The sequence below is a fragment of the Thamnophis sirtalis genome, unplaced genomic scaffold (assembly GCF_051295495.1).
Source record: "Thamnophis sirtalis isolate CommonGarterSnake01/CBP01778 unplaced genomic scaffold, rThaSir2_p1.2 scaffold_3, whole genome shotgun sequence".
NCBI classification, from domain to species: domain Eukaryota; kingdom Metazoa; phylum Chordata; class Lepidosauria; order Squamata; family Natricidae; genus Thamnophis; species Thamnophis sirtalis.
In genome coordinates, this window is record NW_028261383.1 from 81,278,764 (window position 1) to 81,299,606 (window position 20,843).

General features: G+C 41.7%; 1 protein-coding gene across 6 annotated transcripts in view; it reads right to left on the reverse strand.

The window, feature by feature from the left end:
* Positions 1 to 20,843, reverse strand: part of DBN1 (drebrin 1) — a 47,007-nt gene that overhangs the window by 14,678 nt on the left and 11,486 nt on the right. For all 6 annotated transcript variants that reach the window (XM_087709322.1, XM_087709320.1, XM_087709318.1 and 3 more), the window contains exons 2-5: positions 4,321 to 4,376; positions 3,932 to 4,044; positions 1,197 to 1,271; positions 256 to 402 (exon numbers count right to left, since the gene is read on the reverse strand). In XM_087709322.1, coding sequence (XP_087565448.1) covers positions 256 to 402; positions 1,197 to 1,271; positions 3,932 to 4,044; positions 4,321 to 4,376 — 391 coding nt within the window. The remainder of the gene's footprint in view (positions 1 to 255; positions 403 to 1,196; positions 1,272 to 3,931; positions 4,045 to 4,320; positions 4,377 to 20,843) is intronic.

The window sequence follows — 20,843 nt, forward strand, 5'->3', positions numbered from 1 at the left end:
GATTTTGCAGTATCCTTCCCCTGCCATGCCCACCAAGCCAGGCCCACAGAACCGGTAGTAAAAAACGTTGAATTTCACCACTGCTAAGAACTGTTGTTCTTCTGTATTGTCACTCTTAAAAATGAGGCGTTTGGTCCTTGAGACCCAGAAATAAGCTGGGATCTTTTTGTTTCTGTTCCTATCCCAACAGAGAGAAGAAAGGAAAGAAAACCTAATATGAGGTTGGCTGAGTGAAGAGTGTAGAAGAAGCATTACCACAGGCTGGGCATTCTCATCCTCGCGCAGGCGAAGGCGGTGCAGCACTGGGCTGGCAATGCGTGCCAAGCCATTGGAGAGTCGCTGGCCAATAGCTCCCGGGTCTATGTCTTCCACACTGCTAGCATTGACAATTACATCCACACCCTGTTAGAGGAGGCATTAAAATCACACGAAAGTATTCAGGATCAGTTTTTTTCTGAGACAAGACGTGGTCGCCCCAGACTCACCATGTGGAACTGGGGCCCTTTTCAAATAGGGCATTATCAACACATTTTAGGGGAAGACCATCTTTAAATTATTATTTATTACTTATCCTTCTTAGTCTTATTACTACTTATGTATAGGAGTTATCTGTTGGGGTGCTCATGATAGGTGGGATTGAAGCAAGCTGTGATTAGGACCTTACCTAAATCATTCATTCTTTAACTTCCCTCTCTTTTTTCCCTTCCTGACATCCTTATTTTTCTTGCATTCTGTTTGTATCACTTTCTTTTCTCTGCAACCAACAGCCTTGCCCCATAAGAGACAGTACAGAAAGACATTTTTTAAAGGCTGAAATTAAGGCACAAGTTACATGTATTTCTAGAGCAATAGAATGCCCTGCTCTAAAACAAAGTAAATATAATGGAGTCCAAATATCATTACACTACATATAAAATGACTATTATCTCAATGTTTTGGATACAACAGAAGTTTAATTATTGATTTATTCTATTTAGATCCCATCTTTTCTCTAAGAGCTCAGAGCAGCTTACAAAAGATTATCTCCTAATTTTACTCTCCCAGCAACAATGCGTCGAGATAAACTGAGCTGAGAGTGAGTGACAGACCAATATCATCCATATGGCTCTCCCCAATCTGGGTCCAACTCTTGACCATTAGCCTGCTCTGCCTCTCAATTCCACCTGCATGTTCCATTCACATAATTTCTCACCTACCTGGAAGAACTCTGCAATTTTGGCCACGTGGCTAGCACAGGCACACTTGCGGGCATCAGCTACATCCTCTCCAACCTGCCAAGAACGAATGGGAAGAATGGTAGGAAAGGTGAATGCTGAGAAATGTCATTCCATGCATTGAAAGTAGCAGGCATGTTCATCATGTGCCCACAGGGTCTCCAGAAAAAATTAACAGAGACAAAGATGGCGCCAGAGCAGAAGAAAACCAGTAAAGTTCCTTGGGTTTCAGAAATGAAAGGTATTCCAGACATACATTTGGGCCAGCAACAAGAGATGTGACACTTAGACAAAAGCCATCTCATTCTGCAAGCGATGTAGAAAAGCAACGCCCCTCTCCTTCTGACCTCTCTTAAATTCAATGGATGCCAGGGTGTTCCCCTCCTTTGACGTGATCCTATTGCCCTGATCTTTAGGTAAATATGATTTTCATTAAAAGGGAAACAAAGCAAAGTATCATGCATACATTTCTAAGGATATGTTCAGGTCGCAAAGAGTCCCAAAGGTGCTTTTTCAAAAGGCAACTGGGCTTTGTTTTTCCTGGAAGACCTTTTGCTTCTCATTAAAAAGCTTCTTCGGTTCCAACAGAAGCTTCTTGGATGAGAAACGAAACATCTTCAAGGAAAAACAAAGTCCAGTTGCCTTTTGAAAAAGCACTTTTGGGAACAACCATGACCTGGATGACCGAGAATCTTCCCTTGACAAACTCTAGAGACATTCTTAGAATTTTTTATTTAAAAAAATAGATGGCTGCAATCTAAAGCATTGTGTGAATGTTTGCTCACCCGGAGAAAAAAAAGTTTTCAAGGATAAACAGAGAAGTGAGAGGAATGGGGAAGAACTATCTCGCCAGTTCTGTGACCGCCACCTCCCTGCCCCCATGACGATCATGAGAACCATTTGGTGTAGTCTCCCACTTCTGAAATTCCAGATGTGCCTACTACACAAATAGGGGGGGGGGAAGGTCTCCATGGGGACTCCTGTAGCAACAACATCTAGAAAAAGGAAGCTGGAACTTACAGAGTCAACATGACTTCTATTGCTTTATATTGAATCCTCTCATCGTGGAGGAGTGGACAAGCTCTTCCTAGGGCATGTTGTTCATCCCCTTTTCACTTTCTAAATTAAAATAACAATTTGCAGCTCAGTAGCTGCTCTTAATCAAAAAGCAAGGCATTTATAGGAAGGTCTGCTGTTCAGCAGTATCCAACCATGTGATATCCAGGAAAATGCCATCACCCCCAGGCAGGCAAATAGACATGGTTGCACTTCACAAATGCACTCAGCTGTTTCTCTGCCATCTCAATTACTGCAAAACACCAAGGGAAATCCTTTAAATATATTCCTCAAACAGTTTTCTCCAGCCTGGCATCCTCAAATGTGTTCTCTATCGTTTCCAAGCAGCACAAGCTCTAGCTATTTTGGTTGGTGGTAATTATAGTTATAATCCAACACATCTGGACTGGGGAGGGGGTAATAATCTGGGGGAGGTAATCCTTGAGAGTGTGGACACAGCAGCAGGAAACTGGTGTTCAGGATTTCTAGGCCTCTCCTGAATAACTGGAAAACAGCACTGGCTTTTTTTTAAAATTTCCAAGTATATTCCTACCGAGAATTCACTTACTTAAAAAAATCTGCAAGCTATTTTCTCCCTAAAGACTATTGTATTTAAACATTTCCATTAGCCAAGGTCTGAGTTAAGTGCTGAAAATGTAGGTTAAAAACTAGGGAGTGATGAAGGAAAGACAGACAGTATGGTAACGTGAGAATGGGCGGTTTCTGGATGGTGAGGCAAGGGGTGTAAACCTATGCTGTTTATTACCACAGCAATTCCATTAGAGGGCAATACTGTACAATCTACTGTGGTCAATGGAAGCCAGCAATATGTCTGCTAAAAGAACCAGCTTTTCCTTCACTGTATTCCTCAGAGCCATCTTGATGTTTTCTTGAATAGGAGAAAGCACAGATGTTCTTACAAAGAGATAGCCTTGTGTTGAAAAACGGTCATGTATGACTGGTCCAAAAGTTGGGAGAGACACCAACCTTCATCAGGAGGATGAATTTCATGATATTAGAGGGCCACTTTCTACCTAAAGTCTGTCTAAATCCTAAGGCTGTTATGCCCAGATCCCAAAAGGTTTCCTGTGGTGTAAGAATAGGAAGAGGGGAGGAAAGGAAAAAAAAATTGTGATGAGGAAATCATCACTTAGAAGTTCTCCTGTCGATTCTTGCAAGATAGCTAAGCCCACTCAGGACCAAAAAACACAGTATGTGGAGCTTAAAGATTGTGTCCTTATACATTTTGTTTTTACCATGAAGGAAACAAATAACTGCTTGATTCAGATCAAGCTCAAGTTTGAGTAGGGGTTAGGAAGAGGCCTCTTTCTCCTAGCCCCTTGGTAGAACGAATGCACGCACACCATTCTGCCCAAACCAGGGATGTGATTGTATTTACTAATTATTTTAAACAAAGATAGTGAGAGCAAGGACTAGGCCACTCAGCCTTAGCTATCGTATCAATCCAGATAGGACTACTCAATCAAATGAAGGTGAGAGGAGGGAGAAGGAAGAGTATCTGCTTAGTATACATTTTAAATGTAGCATAATTTGTTCTTCTAGGCTAGTCAATTTTATATCATGCATATAAATGAAAACATCAGGAAGCAAGAGTGAGCTATTCCCCAGAGAGGTTTTTTTTTTTTTTAAGGCCTCCTTACCCAATTAACGAGGACATATTTAGGCAGGGTGGCCTGGGGATCTTTGACACTGCAGAATCCGTACATCACCTTCTGGATCTCAAAATGGCTCGACAGCTCTTGCAGGCCACCAGCTGGGGAGAGAAAGCAACGCACTCATGGGACAAAGTAAGAATCAAGACCCTTCTGCTTTTCAGCTTATGATACGCTTTATAAAATGAAATCTGTTTTCTCAGCCATCTGGGGAGATCCCTGTCACAAGTCAGGAGCAACTCATTCCCAAATTCGACCCCCACCCCCCCACCCGGTCTATGCAACTGGGGTCTATGGAAGGGAAGAGCAGATATCCGTTTGTGGAGACAAAAACTCCTCGAATTAAAGACAAAGTAACATTTGATGCCAATACTCACTTCCTGAGGCTGCCAGCTTCAGATTATCAGAGTCGTCTTCATAGGTATACAAAGCCCTGGAATAAAAATAAATAATAATGCAAACACGTTGGAACAGGAAAGTTCCAGTATAGAAGCCTGACTATTCCTGCTCTCCTGAAGCTGCACAAGGGAAAGCCGAAGTCACTACTAAGAAAAAGACATTGTGGTGGCTTATATTGCAGTAGTTTTGCATATGTTGATTATTCTCCTGCTACAGTCCCAAAAACTCTGCATGGCTTTAGAACACTTTATCTTAAATTACTTGCAATAGAGACTTCTGTAGGCAGGAGTGAACCTCATTCTTCACAAGAACTAAGCACATTTGGGATCCTTTTCACTTTTCAAAAAGTGAAACCTGTGGCTAATAAAGTTGAATTGTGTGATGCTGGGAGTCAGTGGGGATGGGGCCAGACTATTTGCTGGTTCTCCAAACTAATTTCCAATGCCGGTTCTCCAGAATCTGTCAGAACTGGCTGAAATATCACCTCTAGTCTGAGTTTTAGATTTATGGAGAGGAGTTTGTAAAAAGTGAAACTGGGGGAAATGAAATCAGGAAGTACAAGTATTCATGCAATCGTATTAAGAGGAGTCATTCACAAAACAATACTTATTGTGTAAAGAGGAGGAGGAGGAGGAGGAGGAGGAGGAGGAGGAGGAGGAGGAGGAGGAGGAGGAGGAGGAGGAGGAGAAGAAGAAGAAGAAGAAGAAGAAGAAGAAGAAGAAGAAGAAGAAGAAGAAGAAGAAGAAGAAGAAGAAGAAGAAGAAGAAGAAATGGATTGAGGGAAACAGTGCAAAGAAGTAGGAAAGTTACTGTAGGAGGGCCAAACATTTGGTGATGCTCCCCACTTCTAGCCCAAACACTTCAATCCGAAATCTAAGAAGTAAACGGCTAATGATCCTGGCCTTGAGCTACTAATGGTAGATGCCAGATTTACTTGTAATTTAATCATCTTCATCCACACTTTGATACCGGATATCCAAGTGGATCTGGCATGCATTAGCAAAACCTTGTGGGGGAAGAGCACTGATGTCATCCTGAAATTCCCCCTAAATCCTCTAATTTTGAGTATTTCAGCAACCAACTCCAGGACTGGGTGGGGTTGTGATGATTATGAGAGACATCTTGTCTGTGGCCAAGGTTTCAGTTCTGGGGAAATAGGGTAGGCGTGCCTATGTGTATGATTAGACAACAGAGATAAGTTGGGGGTCCTGTTAAATGTTCTGACTGCTGTGCTGCTGAATAGAATGTTTTTTTAAACCTACCTATTAAGACTAGTTTGGAAATTGCCACATCTTGAGAGGCGCTTCAGAGAAGGCTCAGAAGTTCCAGGACAACCATTAGGCATGTCCCACATAAATCTGTTCATACACATACAGGTATACCTGGGTTGTTTTCTCAGAGCAGTTAATGAGGTAGCGGGGATTCAATTGAACTTTTTTTATAATTAGATAACTCTCTGGCCAAGATAAGATTCATGATTGCCCAGGACCTCTGCAAAGCAGGTCTGTCTCTGCAGCCTAATGGATTCGGGTGGATTCTAGAGGGTATTTGGGGGATCTTCTTAGTGATCTTAAGAGTACCCCATAGACTTTTGGATTCAGGAGGCAACTTTATTACTTAATACGTTTGCTCCCAAGTGGCCCCTTCTCATTAGCCAATTCTAGGGAGCTCTTTGGAAAATATAGGAGATGAAGCAGTAGTAACTACGCCTGGAATGCTGGTGGAGGGGAAATGAAGTGTGAATCCGAATGCGTAGGGGCACGAGCTTATGTTCAAGCCTACACAATAGCAGTAAGAGCAAGAAAGCATCAATCCTGTGCTGCTAATCTCGCTTTAGATGAATGTTCAATTCTTGCCAGGGGAAGGATGAGCAGGAAGAGCTGCCACCTGGCTTCTATGATTGTTAGTCCAACATTTTGATAATAAAAGTCGCATTCATTGCAGTCTGGTTCTTCCATGAACAAAGACAGAAATGATGGCTGGGATAATGTCTTGTAATGTCTTCTAGGACTCCTTTCAGCCTATGCACTCCAAGGAAGTGGGACAGGGTACTATCTAACAAGCTGTCTGTGAGATTGGATCCATGCTTCTCTTAGCTCCTTCAGTTTGCTTAATTTTATGGGCGGTGCGGAACACACACTAACCGGGACCAAGTCTCTAAGGGAAGGGATGATATCAGCCATCTTGAAGGAGGCAGCGGTACACAGCCATTTCAAGAGGCTTCTTTCATCCCAGCTCTTTCGGACAACAATTGCCTTGTCTTCAACCTTCCCTTTTTGAGGGAAGTTATAGGGAAGATGGTGAGGCATCAGTTAACAAGCATTTTAGAGGAAGCAGGTTATTTAAATGGCTACCTCAACTTCTGATTGGAGGTTCAGGAACAAAATAGCCTGAAGTTAAATCCCAGCAAAACTGAGCTACTGTTTAGTTTACACCTGATTGTTCTAAACTCACAGTCTGCTAGATGGGTAGGTAGAAGGCATGATCAGGAGCTCTTCAGTTTTGTGCCAGTTGTACCCTTCCTACATGGATTGGGAAGTTTTAGCAACAGTGACTTATTCTCTTATTACCATCACTGGACTACTGAATGGGGCTGCCTTTAAAAAGTACTTAGAAACTGTGTTTGTTGCAAAATGCAATGGTGTACTTGCTGGCAAACAAGTATCACCATAGCTACGTGACACCCATTAACACAGGGCCTGAACTGGCTATAATTTGTTTCTAATTACAGATGCTTTTAGCTTATAAAGCCCTTTATTGCTTGGTTTCAAACTACCTCAGGAGCACTTCCACTTACCAGATGTATTTTCCTTGTTCAAATCTGGCCATTTTTATTGCAATCCCTATTTTGGAACTCTTATCTCTTCTTCTCAAGGCCAGAATAAACTTAACACTGGTGGCTATTTGGAAGTTAGTGGAGGCTGAACATTTCCCAAGAACATTCAGGAAATAATTGCTTGATATGATCTTATTGTCTATATTGCTCAGGTGTTGTTGATTGTATGACAGTGTTTCTCAACCTTGGTGACTTTAAGTCCTGTGGCTGGAGGATTCTGGGAGTTGAAGTCCACAGGACTTAAAGTCACCAAGGTTGAGAAACACTGTTGTATGAAATATTGTTTTATTCAGGTCAAATTCCAAGAGCCCATGCAGATTGCAATGGTATAGAAATTAAATAAGCAGGAAACTTTCCATTTTCAGAAGATAGAAGTAAGCTTCTTGATGAATTGTTACTTGATTCTGGATTTTTTTTTGAATACCTACCTGAAATATTTGTGTTCTTGAACATCACCTTACGTGTAACAATAGAATTATTGGGGAGGTTGAAGTGTTTCATTTGTTTTTTTAAAGGTGACTTCTAAAAATATTGCCACTTCAAATCTCAGATTTTATGTTGAACTTGACTTCTTAGTAAGAAACTAAGAGGTATGTTGTATTAAGGTATTAAGGCAAAGAGTGAATCTAGGCCCCCCTAAAAAAACTGAATACCAAACATCATTGGGTCCAGAATATAATTCCTCAGAAGATCTCAAAATAGCTCAGATGTGAAATCACTTGTCTTCTAATAAGAGGGTTGAAAGTACCTCCCACACTAATGTTGCAAAAAATTAATACCACCCAGCACCATCCACAGGCTTTCATTGCCTTAGCCTACTTGATCAAAGCAACACTGCGGCATTCTGTGTATGGAGATTCTCAGTCCTCCGGGTCATGGTTGTCCCAAAGGTGCTTTTCCCTCCAGAGGATTTCCAGAAAAACTGCAGACTATAGGAACCATTTGCGCTTCAGTTTTGAGATGCAGGCAGCACAGACTCATTCCCATCAGCCCGTGCTCAACAGTGCAGGGACGCAGGGAGGAAAACATGCTGCAGAAAGCATAGCCCCAACTTCTCAATGAAAGAAAACCAGAAAGTCCAATTGCTTTTTGGAAAAAAAAGCACCTTTGAGACACTGCAGTATTGTGACATACGTCCTGCCCTTAAGTCCATGTGACCTTATGACAGGGTTGGCGAATCTTTTCGGCACCGAGTGCTGAAACGGGAGCGTGCGTGCCGGAAAACGGAAGAGCAGCTGCCTAGTGTGCATGCATGCACCAGGAAGATGATGTTCCAGTTTCTGGTGTGCGCATGTACGCTGGCCAGCTGGTTTTCTGGTTTCTGGCGTGCATGCATACTCAAAGATCAGCTGGCCAGTGAGCATGAGTGCGCTGAATACTGGAAGATTATCTTTTCGGTGCGCACATGCTGTTGTTTTCCAGCACTTCTGCATGCATGAAGACCAGCTGGCCAGTGCGCTGGAACCTGGAAAAGCAACAGGTGACAGATCACGTGCCTGGAGAGATGGCTCTGCGTGCCATTTCTGGCATGTGTGTCATAGGTTTGCCATCACAGCCTTATGATGTCTGTGGAAAAGGGGGGGGGGTCTTTCATCATGATGCTGCTTCTGTCACTCTAATTCACTTGCAGACCCCGCGGAATATAACAGAAAATAAATGGAAAAGTATCAACTATATTTAAATATGTTAATTTGATAAATGTCAATTAAAATTAAATCAAAATTAAATTTTGTCCTATCCCTGACCAATTTTTGGAGTATATCTCCTGGCATGCCCCTCAAAAACGGTCCTTCATCCAAAACGATTCAGCCCCCTTACATAACAAAAGCATCCCTAATATCATCCTCTCTACCAGAAAACATGAAAGTGGTTAAGATTTGGAGAGGAAACAATAAAAAGCTGACAGTTAGCCGATTAGAATATGCCCCAAATAAACTGATGGAAAGTATTATTAATGACAATTTTCTATAAGACATATAGAAAGCCAAAGGAGATGGTTTCTACAAAAATGCAATGGTGTTTATTTACGTGAAGGGTTTTAAGACAAGACTAGACACATTTCTTGAGACTAAAGTTATCAACACCTTCTAGTCGTGATGGCTCTATTATTGGCAGCAACTATAGTTACAGGAGAAATGATGGGAGATTTTTGTGTCATGCCTGTCTTATGGACCTCCCATACTCAAGCTTCTTGGCGTTTTCCCCATCAGAGAAAAGCAAAATACAATCACGTATGTCAGTAAATTCCCCAAAGCACCTGCTTGGCCATTGGGGAGACAGCATTGGCTAGGAGGGCTCAGGACCTAATGAGGCGATCTCTTCTTAGATGTATCTTTATATTGTCAAAATATTTCAGAGATCTCAGATAGGATGACAGATTAATAATTGGCTGCAAAGCAAGGTGTCGACTGCTCAGCCTCGACAGAGTTACCTTCCTAACAGTTCCTGCAAAATAATGATCATCACAAAATTGTGTTAAAAGAGAGCAATGATCATTTCTTATTTTAGAACATAGCTCATCTCAGAATGTTCCAGAGTATATTCTTGACTTTGGGGAAGTTGGCCTGGCGGAGTGAAGATTCAGAATCACTGCCATGAGACGGGCATCTGTATCAAGCAACTGACTGATTGACAGATTGAGGCAATCAGTCAGGTGACCTGTTTGCCCACGTCCAATTCCAACTGCAATATGACAGGGCAAAGATATCAAATTATAGCGCCTTCCACGTGCGCAGGACTGCAGCTCCTATCAACCTGGAGCAGCAAAGCTACTGGAGGGCTGAGGGAGACTGTATAGGGCACTATAGCTAAAAAGCACAGGATTCAATTAGACCCCCAAAGCAAAACACTTACTGCAAGGTAACCCAATTCTTTTCCCTCTACGTGTAAATTGACAGCGTAAGTCGTTTGCAAGGTCGAGAAGTGGAGGAGAGGATTTCCACTGAAACAGCAAATTAAGAACTAGAAACCGGATGGCATAACGCTCTCCTACCTGGTCTTAAAAGACCCACACCGTTCTGGCGGTGAAAGACAGGCCCATTAAGCGCAGGAGGGAGAAGGAGAGGGAGGGGAAGAGAGCGTGGTGAAATTAAAACAGCAGCTGCATATTAATGAGCTATCCTGGTTTGTGTGAAGGGGCCTCCATGGAGACAGTCTCTAAGATACTGCCCTTTTTTTTTTCCATATCTACTGAGGGAAGCCTATTTGCCCACCATTGCCAGTCTTCCAGCAGGAATCCAGCCCAAACGCTTTTGCACACCCTCCCAAGCGCAGAGGGTTCTGTTCTCTTTACCACCTCATCCGAGGGCCTCCTGTGAAGGAGGAGGAAGGAGCATAGAGAATTGGTCTAGGCTGCGTGGGTGGAGAGACTTAAATCTCAGCTTATCAAGGCAACCAGCATCTCTCTATCACCATGGCAACTACACTGCCATCCAGCGGGAGACAGTTCATATGATGAGAACAAGGTGATTTAGAGGGGAGTTGGGGGATGAGAGACAGTTGGCTGTGTGAGGTTCCTGCCATGGCATTACAGATTGAGAGGCACTTTTGCTTCTGTGTATTTAATGGCTAAAGTGGGAGTTTACTGAGTAAGGTCTCTTTCTGGATATCATGTGCCCCGTTTGCTGAATTGCTAATTTTTTCTGCTGCACGCCTTCCAGCATAGATTACGTTCCATCTGCTCTCCATTTCTTCCTGCAAAGTCCTGGTAGAATTTAAAGAACTTAACATAGACTTCATCCTTCATTAAAAAAAATAAAATGATTTACACAACCAGCTTTTTGGCAACGTGTCCGTTCCTTTGACATCAGAACAGGGAATTTTATAAGATTCAAATTATCCTATTTTGGACACATTATGCAAAGAATTAGCTCAGTGGAGAAAGCTGGAAAGAAAGAGGAGACTGGAAATGACCAGCAGCAAGATAGCAACAAAGATGATTAGGGGACTGGAGGTTAAAACATAGGATAATAGCAGTAGACTTATATACCGCTTCATAGGCCTTTCAGGCCTCTCTAAGCGGTTTACAGAGAGTCAGCATATTGCCCCCAACAATCTGGGTCCTCATTTTACCCACCTCGGAAGGATGGAAGGCTGAGTCAACCCTGAGCCGGTGAGATTTGAACCGCTGACCTGCTGATCTAGCAGTAGCCTGCAGTGCTGCTTTTTAACCACTGCGCCACCTTGGCTCTATGATGATCAGTTGCAGAAATTGGGTATGTCTATTTTAATAAAAAGAAGGACCAGGGGTGACATGACAGCAGTGTTCCAATATTTGAGGGTCTGCCACAAAGAAGAGGCGGGGGGAGGGGGGTCAAACTATTTTCCAAAGCACCTGAAAGCAGGATAGGAAGCAATGGGTGGAAACTAATCAAGGAGAGAACCAACCTAGAACTAAGGAGAAATTTCCTAACTGTGAGATCAATTAATAAGTGGAATGGCTTGCTTGAAGAAGTTATGAGTGCTCCAATATTAGAGGTTTTTAAGAAGTTGGACAACCATTTGTTGGAAATGATAGAGGGCCTTCTGCTTGAGCAGGCGATTGGACAAGAGGATCTCCAAGGTCCCTTCCAACTATTATTCTGGTATTCCAATAGTGATAAGTGCACCATTGGAAGACCAGGTCACTCACACACACACACACACACACACACACACACACACACAGACACGAGATCATTAAGAGCTGACACCAACTTGATGGCACATAATAAATCAAAAAGGGCTGCCATGTCTGATCAGGAAAAAAACTGTCCATTAGATAGCAGTAGAGAGATAGAGATAAATATTAAGTGACCACCATCACTTACGCTGAGATTTCTTTCTGAGACTCTGCCCTGAAACTCTACTAACATTTGACAGCAGTTTGACTGCCTCCAGTTTATCAGTCAGTTTGCCAAAGATGTCAGATTGCAAATGACACCTTTGGAAAAATGTGGTTGATGAATGGACAATTTCCTATTTCTTATAAGAGGGACGCAGTGCCTACCTGTACCCTGGTTTTGAACCTCTACTTTCCTATTGCTGCAGCAGCCTCTATGCAGGCTCTGAGGGTGCCCGCTGGCTTATTTCTCTTTTGCCATAGTAACAATGGGGTTAGCAATTTATTTCCCAAGTAATGCTCAGGAAGATTTGCTATGACCTAAATTTGAGGAACTTGAATTGATTGGCCATTTCTTCGCTGACCTTAACCAAGAAACCTGTTATTTTAAGAGTCCAAATGTATATTTGAAAGGTAGTTAACCTTGTTTAAAAGTCATCTGTCTCCATCAGTGATGGCTGTTTATGGAATTTGACATGTGCTAAAAGCATCTATACTGAGAAACTACATATGCCTGCAGCGATTTCAATCATGCAAAGCCATCAATGTTTCCTGGAATTATTTACGTTATTTTATTGCTATCTCTCTGCCTTCTATACAGCAAATAATTTGACAGGTCATCTCTATACTGAAAGCATTTCCATCAGCTGAAAGCTGGCAGCCTGTTGGTTCATAGAATAGCATATTTTTATCCAAACATCCTGGAATGACACTCAAAATATCTGAGTGTGATGTTAAACAGGGTATTTGCGTTCAGTTTATCAGAGGATTTATTTTTCAAGCAGGAGAAGAAGAAAAGCAAGAAAGACAAAGAGATGATAGTGTCAGTTAAGCAGTGCTCAGTAGTTGTAAAGTTCAAAAGCTTACAGCTATAGATTATCACCAACCTTCCTCAATCTGCTACTCTTCGAGTGTTGCCCTACTATAGGAGTACACACTTTCATCAGCTTGAGCACTGCATTGTGTTGAGGGTTGCATTCCACAAATGGGAGAATCCAACACATGTTTGGGGGGAGAGGGAAGATTTCCAGTGGTTTTAAGAAATGAAACGGCGGGGGGGGGGTGTATGTCCCTGGAAGGTTTAAGATTTCAGTTATCCCCTTATAAGCCATGTTTGAAAAGAAAAGGCTGGAGAGGAAGGTGGTTGTGGTGACTCACATTTGGAGGGCACCAGACTGGGTATGACTGCTTTATTTTAATATAAAAACTCCTGGGACAAACACTGAATATTTTTATCCCCCGTTTTAGAGGGGATTATTATCTTAATAATAGAGTATCTGCACTGTAGGAGTAATTTAAACAATCGAGTGATCGGTAAAACGTAGCAGAGAGTCTGGAAATCCTTATGGAACAGAATTAGTAAATAGTGAATTTGTAAAGGGAAAAAATAGTTTGCCCTTGAATATTGTGGATTCTTTCATCCATTAAGTAAAGTCCCATTCCTGATCTTTGAGTAAATATCATAGATTGTATACCTGGAGCTCTTTCATATTAGCCTTATAACACCCAGTCAAAACTACATTATGTTGTGATACGATTGGTCAATGAGAATCACAGCTGGCCAGCAATCTGGATCTAGTCATGCTTAATTAAAATCCAGCAAACACTTTGCCATCACTTTAGAGCTTTAAAAGACCTATGGCTAAAATAATATGTAGAGTATTATATTCTCCTAGATGCCAACTTAAAAGTTGGGTAAGAAAAAATAACCTTACCACATAGTAATCCTTAGAACTAAGGGAGAGTAAAAAGCATGGTTAGTTAACTGGCCTGCTCTCAGCTAAATCCTTCTCCTGTTCTTTTTAGAGAGAAGTATCTTAATCTTCTTTTCTTGGCACAGGACATGTTATAGATATTATAACATTTTCTCTTGCAACAGCGGATGTCTTAATTTCTGTAATGGAAGTAAGAAGCACAAAACCCAGCCTGCTTTTTCTGCTCCAGGCATTATTTTAAATGTTCAGGCCTAAAAGAAAGAGTAATGCAGTGAGCGACATAGGGACATAGACTGCTGCTCAGGTTTTCTCTCTTCTGAAGGACATCTGGGGATTTGGGTGGGGCTGAAACCTTTTGAACTTTTTTTTTTTTTTTAAAGATGGGAATAGGAGCGGAGGGCCTCCTGGAACCAAACATATCTTAAATCTCTTCCTTCTGAAACAGCATAAAACTACCATTCATCAGGCTAATTTGGGATCTTTAGTGGGTGGGGATGGGGATAAGAAAACTTCCCAGGGGCTTCATGTTCCTATTGCTCCTTATTCACATTTTTTTAAAAAAAATATTGTTAAATTTCAGCATTATAATCTTGGGATCCTGGGGAATCACATGCAGCTCATGCTTTCTTGACTTCTGCTGAAATCCAACTTGGAATTATACTACTTTGTAATACCACTTTATCATGGCTTGGTAAGACCACACATGAAATACACTGCATCCAGTTTTAGTCGCCACAATATTAAAAAAAAAAGTGAGTGCAGAGAAGAGCAACAAAGATGATTAGGGGACTGGAGGCTAAAACATATGAAGAACGGTTGCAGGAACTGGGTATGTGTATTTTAATGAAAAGAAAGACTGGGGTGATATGATAGCAGTGTTCCAATATCCCAGGGGTTGACGCAAAGAAGAATGAGTCATCCTACTCTCCAAAGCACTTGAAGGACAAGAAGAAATGAATGGAAACTAATCAAGGAGAGAACCAGCCTAGAACTAAGGAAAACTTTCCTAACAAGTGAGAACAATTAATAAGTGGAACGGCTTGCTTCAAGAAGCTATGGGTGCTCCAACACTGGAGGTTTTAAAGAAAAGATTGGACAACCATTTGTCCGAAATGATAGCGTTTCATGCTAGAGCAGGGGGTTTAACTAGAAAACCTCCAAGGTCCCTTCCAACTCTATTATTTTGTAATGCTTAGGTTTGCTTTTTCATTCATATGGCTCTATGTCCAAGGCCAGCTCTGCAATAAGCCAGGTGAAGCAATCCATTTCTGGTCTCAGGATGGATTTAGAGTTAATGAAAGCAGGACTGAGTTTCTGAATGGTTCTCCCTTCCCCAAGTGCTGACCCTGTGTGCCTTTATATTAGTGGGGCATCTAGACTCTGCTTCAAGCCTCCAATGACTTGGCAGTAGTGCACACTAAGGTGGATGAACCATGGACACAAGCATACATGAATTCTATGAAGATTAAAATAATAATAATTAACATCTGGAATGGAATTGGCTTCATAAGGGCCAATGCTTTTTGTTTTTCATTGGAACAATGTAGAACTCTTGCTGCCCGACAGATTTTTAATATCCCAAACTACCATCCCTATCTGCCTTTTAGCTGTGATTCCCTCTTTACCTGCTGAAAATCTGGCTTCTTCTATCAGTCCTCCTCCCTCCCTCTTCTACCTGCCTACTTCTTTATCTCTTTTTGCTAACATATAATTCTTTTGCAAACCTATAATTTTGTTTTTCGGTTTTTTGTTAACTGCTAATTACAGGAACAAAGCCAAGCCAAATAGAAGTATGTAAATTGTGTAATGTGCATAGTTTATTCCAAATGCTTCCTTGTTATGAAAGCAACAGCACGGCCTATGACAATATAGTGTAGAGAAGCTTCAGCACTTCTAAGAAGCAGCAACATAAAAGATTTTAGGCCAAAAACAGGGCTTTTGGCCCCATCTTGGCCTTATATGCAAGGGGGAGTAGGAACATTTCTAAAATATGATTTATAATAAATTCTTCTTTAAAACTGGAGATTTGATGCAAGCCAATTGTACCCAGCCCATTTTCCTTGCAAGTCAATGGCTGGAGAGAGAAAGAGAGAAACCAGCCAGCTAGAAGGAAAACAACTACCTCTGCATTCCCAAAGTATCTGTAAGGAAAAATTGGCAGAAAGCATTACATTTCCTCACTCCACCCAGCAATAGTTTGATAAACATGGGCTTGGTAACTACCACTTATCCTCACAGATTCAGAGAGTTGGAAGGGTCCAATTGAGCCACAGAGTGCAGCCCTTTGCTTCATGGAGGAATCCAGATTGAAAGTATTCCAGCAAAGGGGAAAGTGCCACATCTCTATGTAATTGGATTCCAATGTCAAACTACTTTTATGCTCACTTTTTCCTAACGTCCAGTCAATTTGCTGTCCTTTAACTTCAATTAATTAATCTGTCTCCAGCATCTCTGGCAACTTCTTTAAACTTTCTGCTGCATGACATCCTTTTAGATGTTTGAAGAGTGATGCCAGTCTTTTCTTGTCACAGTTAAATACTCCCTCTTCCTTCAGACACTCTTCATAGGGCTTTCTTGTTCCCGGATCATCTTTGTTGTCTTGTAAATCTGTTTTTATTTTTGAGGTGCCTATATATCCATGTCACCGTGTCTACAGCTTGCTAATGAGGGTATCGTGGGATGTTTTGGCAAACGCTTTACAAGGTATGTTATAGAATTTCTACAGATGCTAAGGAAATCACCTGATCCAAAAATGAAATTAATTTAGTCTGACAATGGCTTCTTGAAAAATCCACGTTTCCTAGTAATAACTTCATTGTCGCTAAAGTGAAATAAGGTTAGTCTGGCAGGATATTATTAATAATAAATCACGTTATGATCTCTCTATAACTTTTTCTCCCCTCTGTAGATAGGGACAACCCTCTAATTGTCCGTGACCAGTCAAAACCGCGCTCGACTAAACCGTGCCCGATTAAACTGCGTCACTGACGTCATCAACAGGGCGACAACAGCCAGCGCGGAGAAAGAAGGGTGCTTTAAATAGCGCTTTGAAAGCAAGCCGATTCAACTTAAGGTAAGGGTTAGGTTTAGGGTTAGGTTTAGGGTTAGGTTAAGGGTTAGGTTTAGGGTTAGGTTTAGGGTTAGGTTTAGGGGGGTTAGATTTAGGGATTAATTTTAGGTTTAGGGTTTACAGCGTGCTTCTGTCTCCGCGCTGTTGTCGCCCTGTTGATGACATCAGCGACGCGGTTTAGTCGGGCGCGGTTTTGTGGTGGAACCCTAATTGTCTGGTATCTCAGGATTTTTCAATGTGTAAAACCAGAAAGTCCTCCAATATTCTAGGATACAATCCAACTGGTCAAAAGGTTTAAACATTCAGTATAAACCAATATTCTCTTACCATATTTCTATCAGACTCTAACTTCAATGCTGTCCATTCATCCTCTTCTTTCTGGTTGCATCCTGGAACACTTGTCCTCTCAACCAAGACCAAGTTTTTTTAACGAACTCCCACCCATTTTGAAATCTTTATCCCTTTAGTTTATCTTGCCCTGGAATCCTAGTTATATTGCTCTGCTTTTATTGCAAAGCACTTTCTTGAACTCTAAAGTATGCGTTCAGCTGCACTTAGTTTCAGTTTTCCCTCAAATGAGATACAGCAATTCTCCCAATCTTCTTGCTATTTCCACATCTTTGACTAAGTTTATGCTGATTAGTATCAAGTCTTATTGATCCTTTCTTTGCTCTCTGAAGAAAAACAGTATCAGCAAGAATCAAGACTTTCCTGGAAAAAACATGCTTGGCAGAATTTGCCTTTGCACAGATGTTGTAATAAATTAGAGTCCTCTTGTTATGCTCTCTTGTTGAAGTTTAGCAGAGATTCACTTTCATTCCAGTTTATTTTTCAGTTTGGGAGCTGTAACAATATTGAGCTCATTGGTGAATGAGTCTTACCTCAGGAATTAGACACGGAGAGGGCATCCATATTGTTCCTGCTGGATTTCTCAGGGGAATTGCATACTATTGACAGTAGGGACTTTCTGGGATGCTTGGATTGATAGCTTCGAAGAGTCATTTGGCTAAGAGCCCTCAGAAGTGCATGTCTCACTGAGCTTCTCTCCTCAGAATTTCATCAGGAGTCCATTTTACACAATATCCATGTTATACTTATTAACATGGGAGCCTTGGGGGATATCTTCAGGGTAGGTCTTCAGAGTTTGGAGACTCATTTCTATGATAGTGATAAGCAGGTTTACCTCTTTCTTTTTCATTTAAGGTCAATGAGGATGTACATTGTTGAACTGAGGCAGAAACGCGCTGCAAATTAGTAATCAGCTTAGAGAAAGCAGCAATTTGGAGCTGTGGCCCACCCTTTGCAGTCTCTACCGTTCTTTCATCCTCCTTCCACAAGCTTTTTTTCCCATTGTATCTGAACATAGGAATTTCTACCCTTGTGAAATGAAGTGGGGGGCCATTTTTCAAAGCAGATGTGACCATTTTATATCCTTAAGCTCGAAGTAGTGGCAGAAAGTTTGGTTTCCCCCAGTGAAAACCCAGTCGCTCCGATCCTGTCTTGGATTCACCCCAATTCAAATGAGTGCTGTCATAAAAGGGTGGGCAGTAAAGGAAAGCATGCTCAAGATTCACCAGCAGAGACAAGGAAGGAAAAGCACCAGAAAGCTATGGGTTTTGAATATATTTTAAGGTTCCTGATGCTTCCAGGAACCCCCTTGGCTTGTGCAAATATTTCACACCAGACTGGTTGCATCTGCTCTTGCAATAAAAAAGGCAGCTGCTCATTACACCTGAGGGAAACAAAATTATGAACATATGTGCATGGAGCCATGGTGAGAAGCCGTACCCGCACAAACATCACTGGAGGACTGTCTTCGTAATGGTTGCATAAATTCTGGGTCTTGGGAACATCACTGTAATGTGGCATGTTTCCTCTGATCAGCCACATTCTCTATGGCACAGAAACCCATGTAGCCTCATGCTATACACATCATAAGGGCACCCTTTAACATTTGTGTGAATGAAGCATGCTCTTGCTATTGCATAGACTGAAGAGGCTCCAGGTGCTTCACATTTCCATTACAGCAACTGTCTACATGGCCTCCCTTGAAAAGAATATTAGGAAACCATGATTGGAAGAAAATGTTGCAGTTTAGACTGCTTCCTAGTTTTTAGTTTGTAGACCATACAGTATTATATTACCTAGCTTCTGGTTGGCTTCCCACTTCTGTTAGATGGCTTGTTCTTATTTATAAGGCTCAAAATGTTGGATACCATTTATCTGATGCTTCCTACTATACAAGGAAGCTCTTGTAGAACTCATCTTCTTTTAAGGGACTGCTATGCATTCCACCATCAGAAGAAACAAAATCAGGGTAGGATCCCTTTTCAGTTGCAGCAATGCAACTCTGAAGGTCCCTTCTTATTTCATAGCTCTGCCCTCCAAATTGGCATTGTCCTATGTAAAGAATTATATTGGTCCAGTGCTTAGAGACCTCTGTGTGGGACAAACAATGGCTAATAAATATCATAATGAATAAATTGAGGGGGAAAAAACTACAGGTTTCCATGGTACAGTGTAAAACAGTGTTCCTCTTGGCACATTGAAGACAGGTAGATATCAACTCCCAGAATTCCCCAGCTTAATTATGCAGGTTCCCATGGCTGGCTGAAGAATTCTGGGAGTTGAGGTTCACTCATCTTAAAGTTGCCAAGGTTGGGAAACCCTGCCGCAAAGCACTGTTGGTTTCTTTTTTTCTCCATATGAAAATAAGCAGAAATTCCCATTATGTAGAGATGTGTCAAGGGATTGTCCTCAATTTTGTTTCCTATCCCTGGTAAATGCACTCACAAGACTGCAGCATCAGTTCCCTCACTATATAATGAATGTGTTGACTAAGCATTTCTGAATAGGTGGCCCTGGCCCTGGAACACAAAAATAGAGCAAACATTTCCCTTCAAGTTCAAGTTTTGAATTAACATGGTGACAAACCCAGCCACCTCTGAAAATTCAGGTTTTTCTGAAGAGAATTAAAGGTAGTATTGCAGTGGCAATAATAGGCATTATAAAGTATCAAAAATGTGTTAAGTAGAAAGGGCAAAGGACTGAAAGAGAAATGTTAGGCTGGCAGTACTAGGATAGGGACTAAACTCACCAAATTCACTTTCACTTTCCAATCATCCTGCACCCAATTTGCCACCAAGATCCAGAAAAATCATGGAAAGCCTTCTCCAAGGCTACTGCCACACTACAGACAGTTAGACACAGAGGGCAGAATACACGAGAGGGACTCTGAATGGGAAATCCAAATCCTGTGCTAGTTCAATATTGAATATAGGTAAAGGTAAAGGTTCCCTTCGCACATATGTGCTAGTCATTCTCGACTCTAGGGGGCGGTGCTCATCTCCGTTTCAAAGCCGAAGAGCCAGCGCTGTCCGAAGACGTCTCTGTGGTCATGTGGCCGGCATGACTAAATGCCGAAAGCGCACAGAACATTGTTACCTTCTCACCAAAAGTAGTTCCTATTTTTTCTACTTGAATTTTTTTACACGCTTTCAAACTGCTAGGTTGGCAGAAGCTGGGACAAGTAACTGGAACTCATTCCATTACGCGGCGCTAGGGATTCGAACTGCCGACCTTTCTTGAATATTGAATAAGGGTGCAGCTAATTTGTTGGAGGGAAAGACCCTCTGGATCTTGAGAAAGGAAAAGCTTAATTGGTCCACACAATGGATTTGTGTACTTGGGACACTTAGAAAGTGCGAATAAAAAAAGCTGTGATAAGCTTGATAAGTTTGTCAGCTCTGGAAAATCAAATAGATGCTTGGCTTCTGAGGCCATGTGACAGATCTAAGGAAAGGTACCAGCCTGTAACTTCCCCATTGGATCTTTGGGTATACAGTCCTAGTCCAGTCCTAGCCCAGAAATCCAGGCTCCCCAAAGATTCAACACAGTATTAGCTCAATAATGTCTAACTCAATGCCTGGGTGCCTTCTTTCCATTCTAATGTCCTCTCTGCCCATGTATTACTAGGAAATCCTAACCTCTGTCTGCCTGTTTTATTTCCTTGAGGCATCTAACTAATACCCCAAGATTGGAATGCCTTCATAGATTTGAGA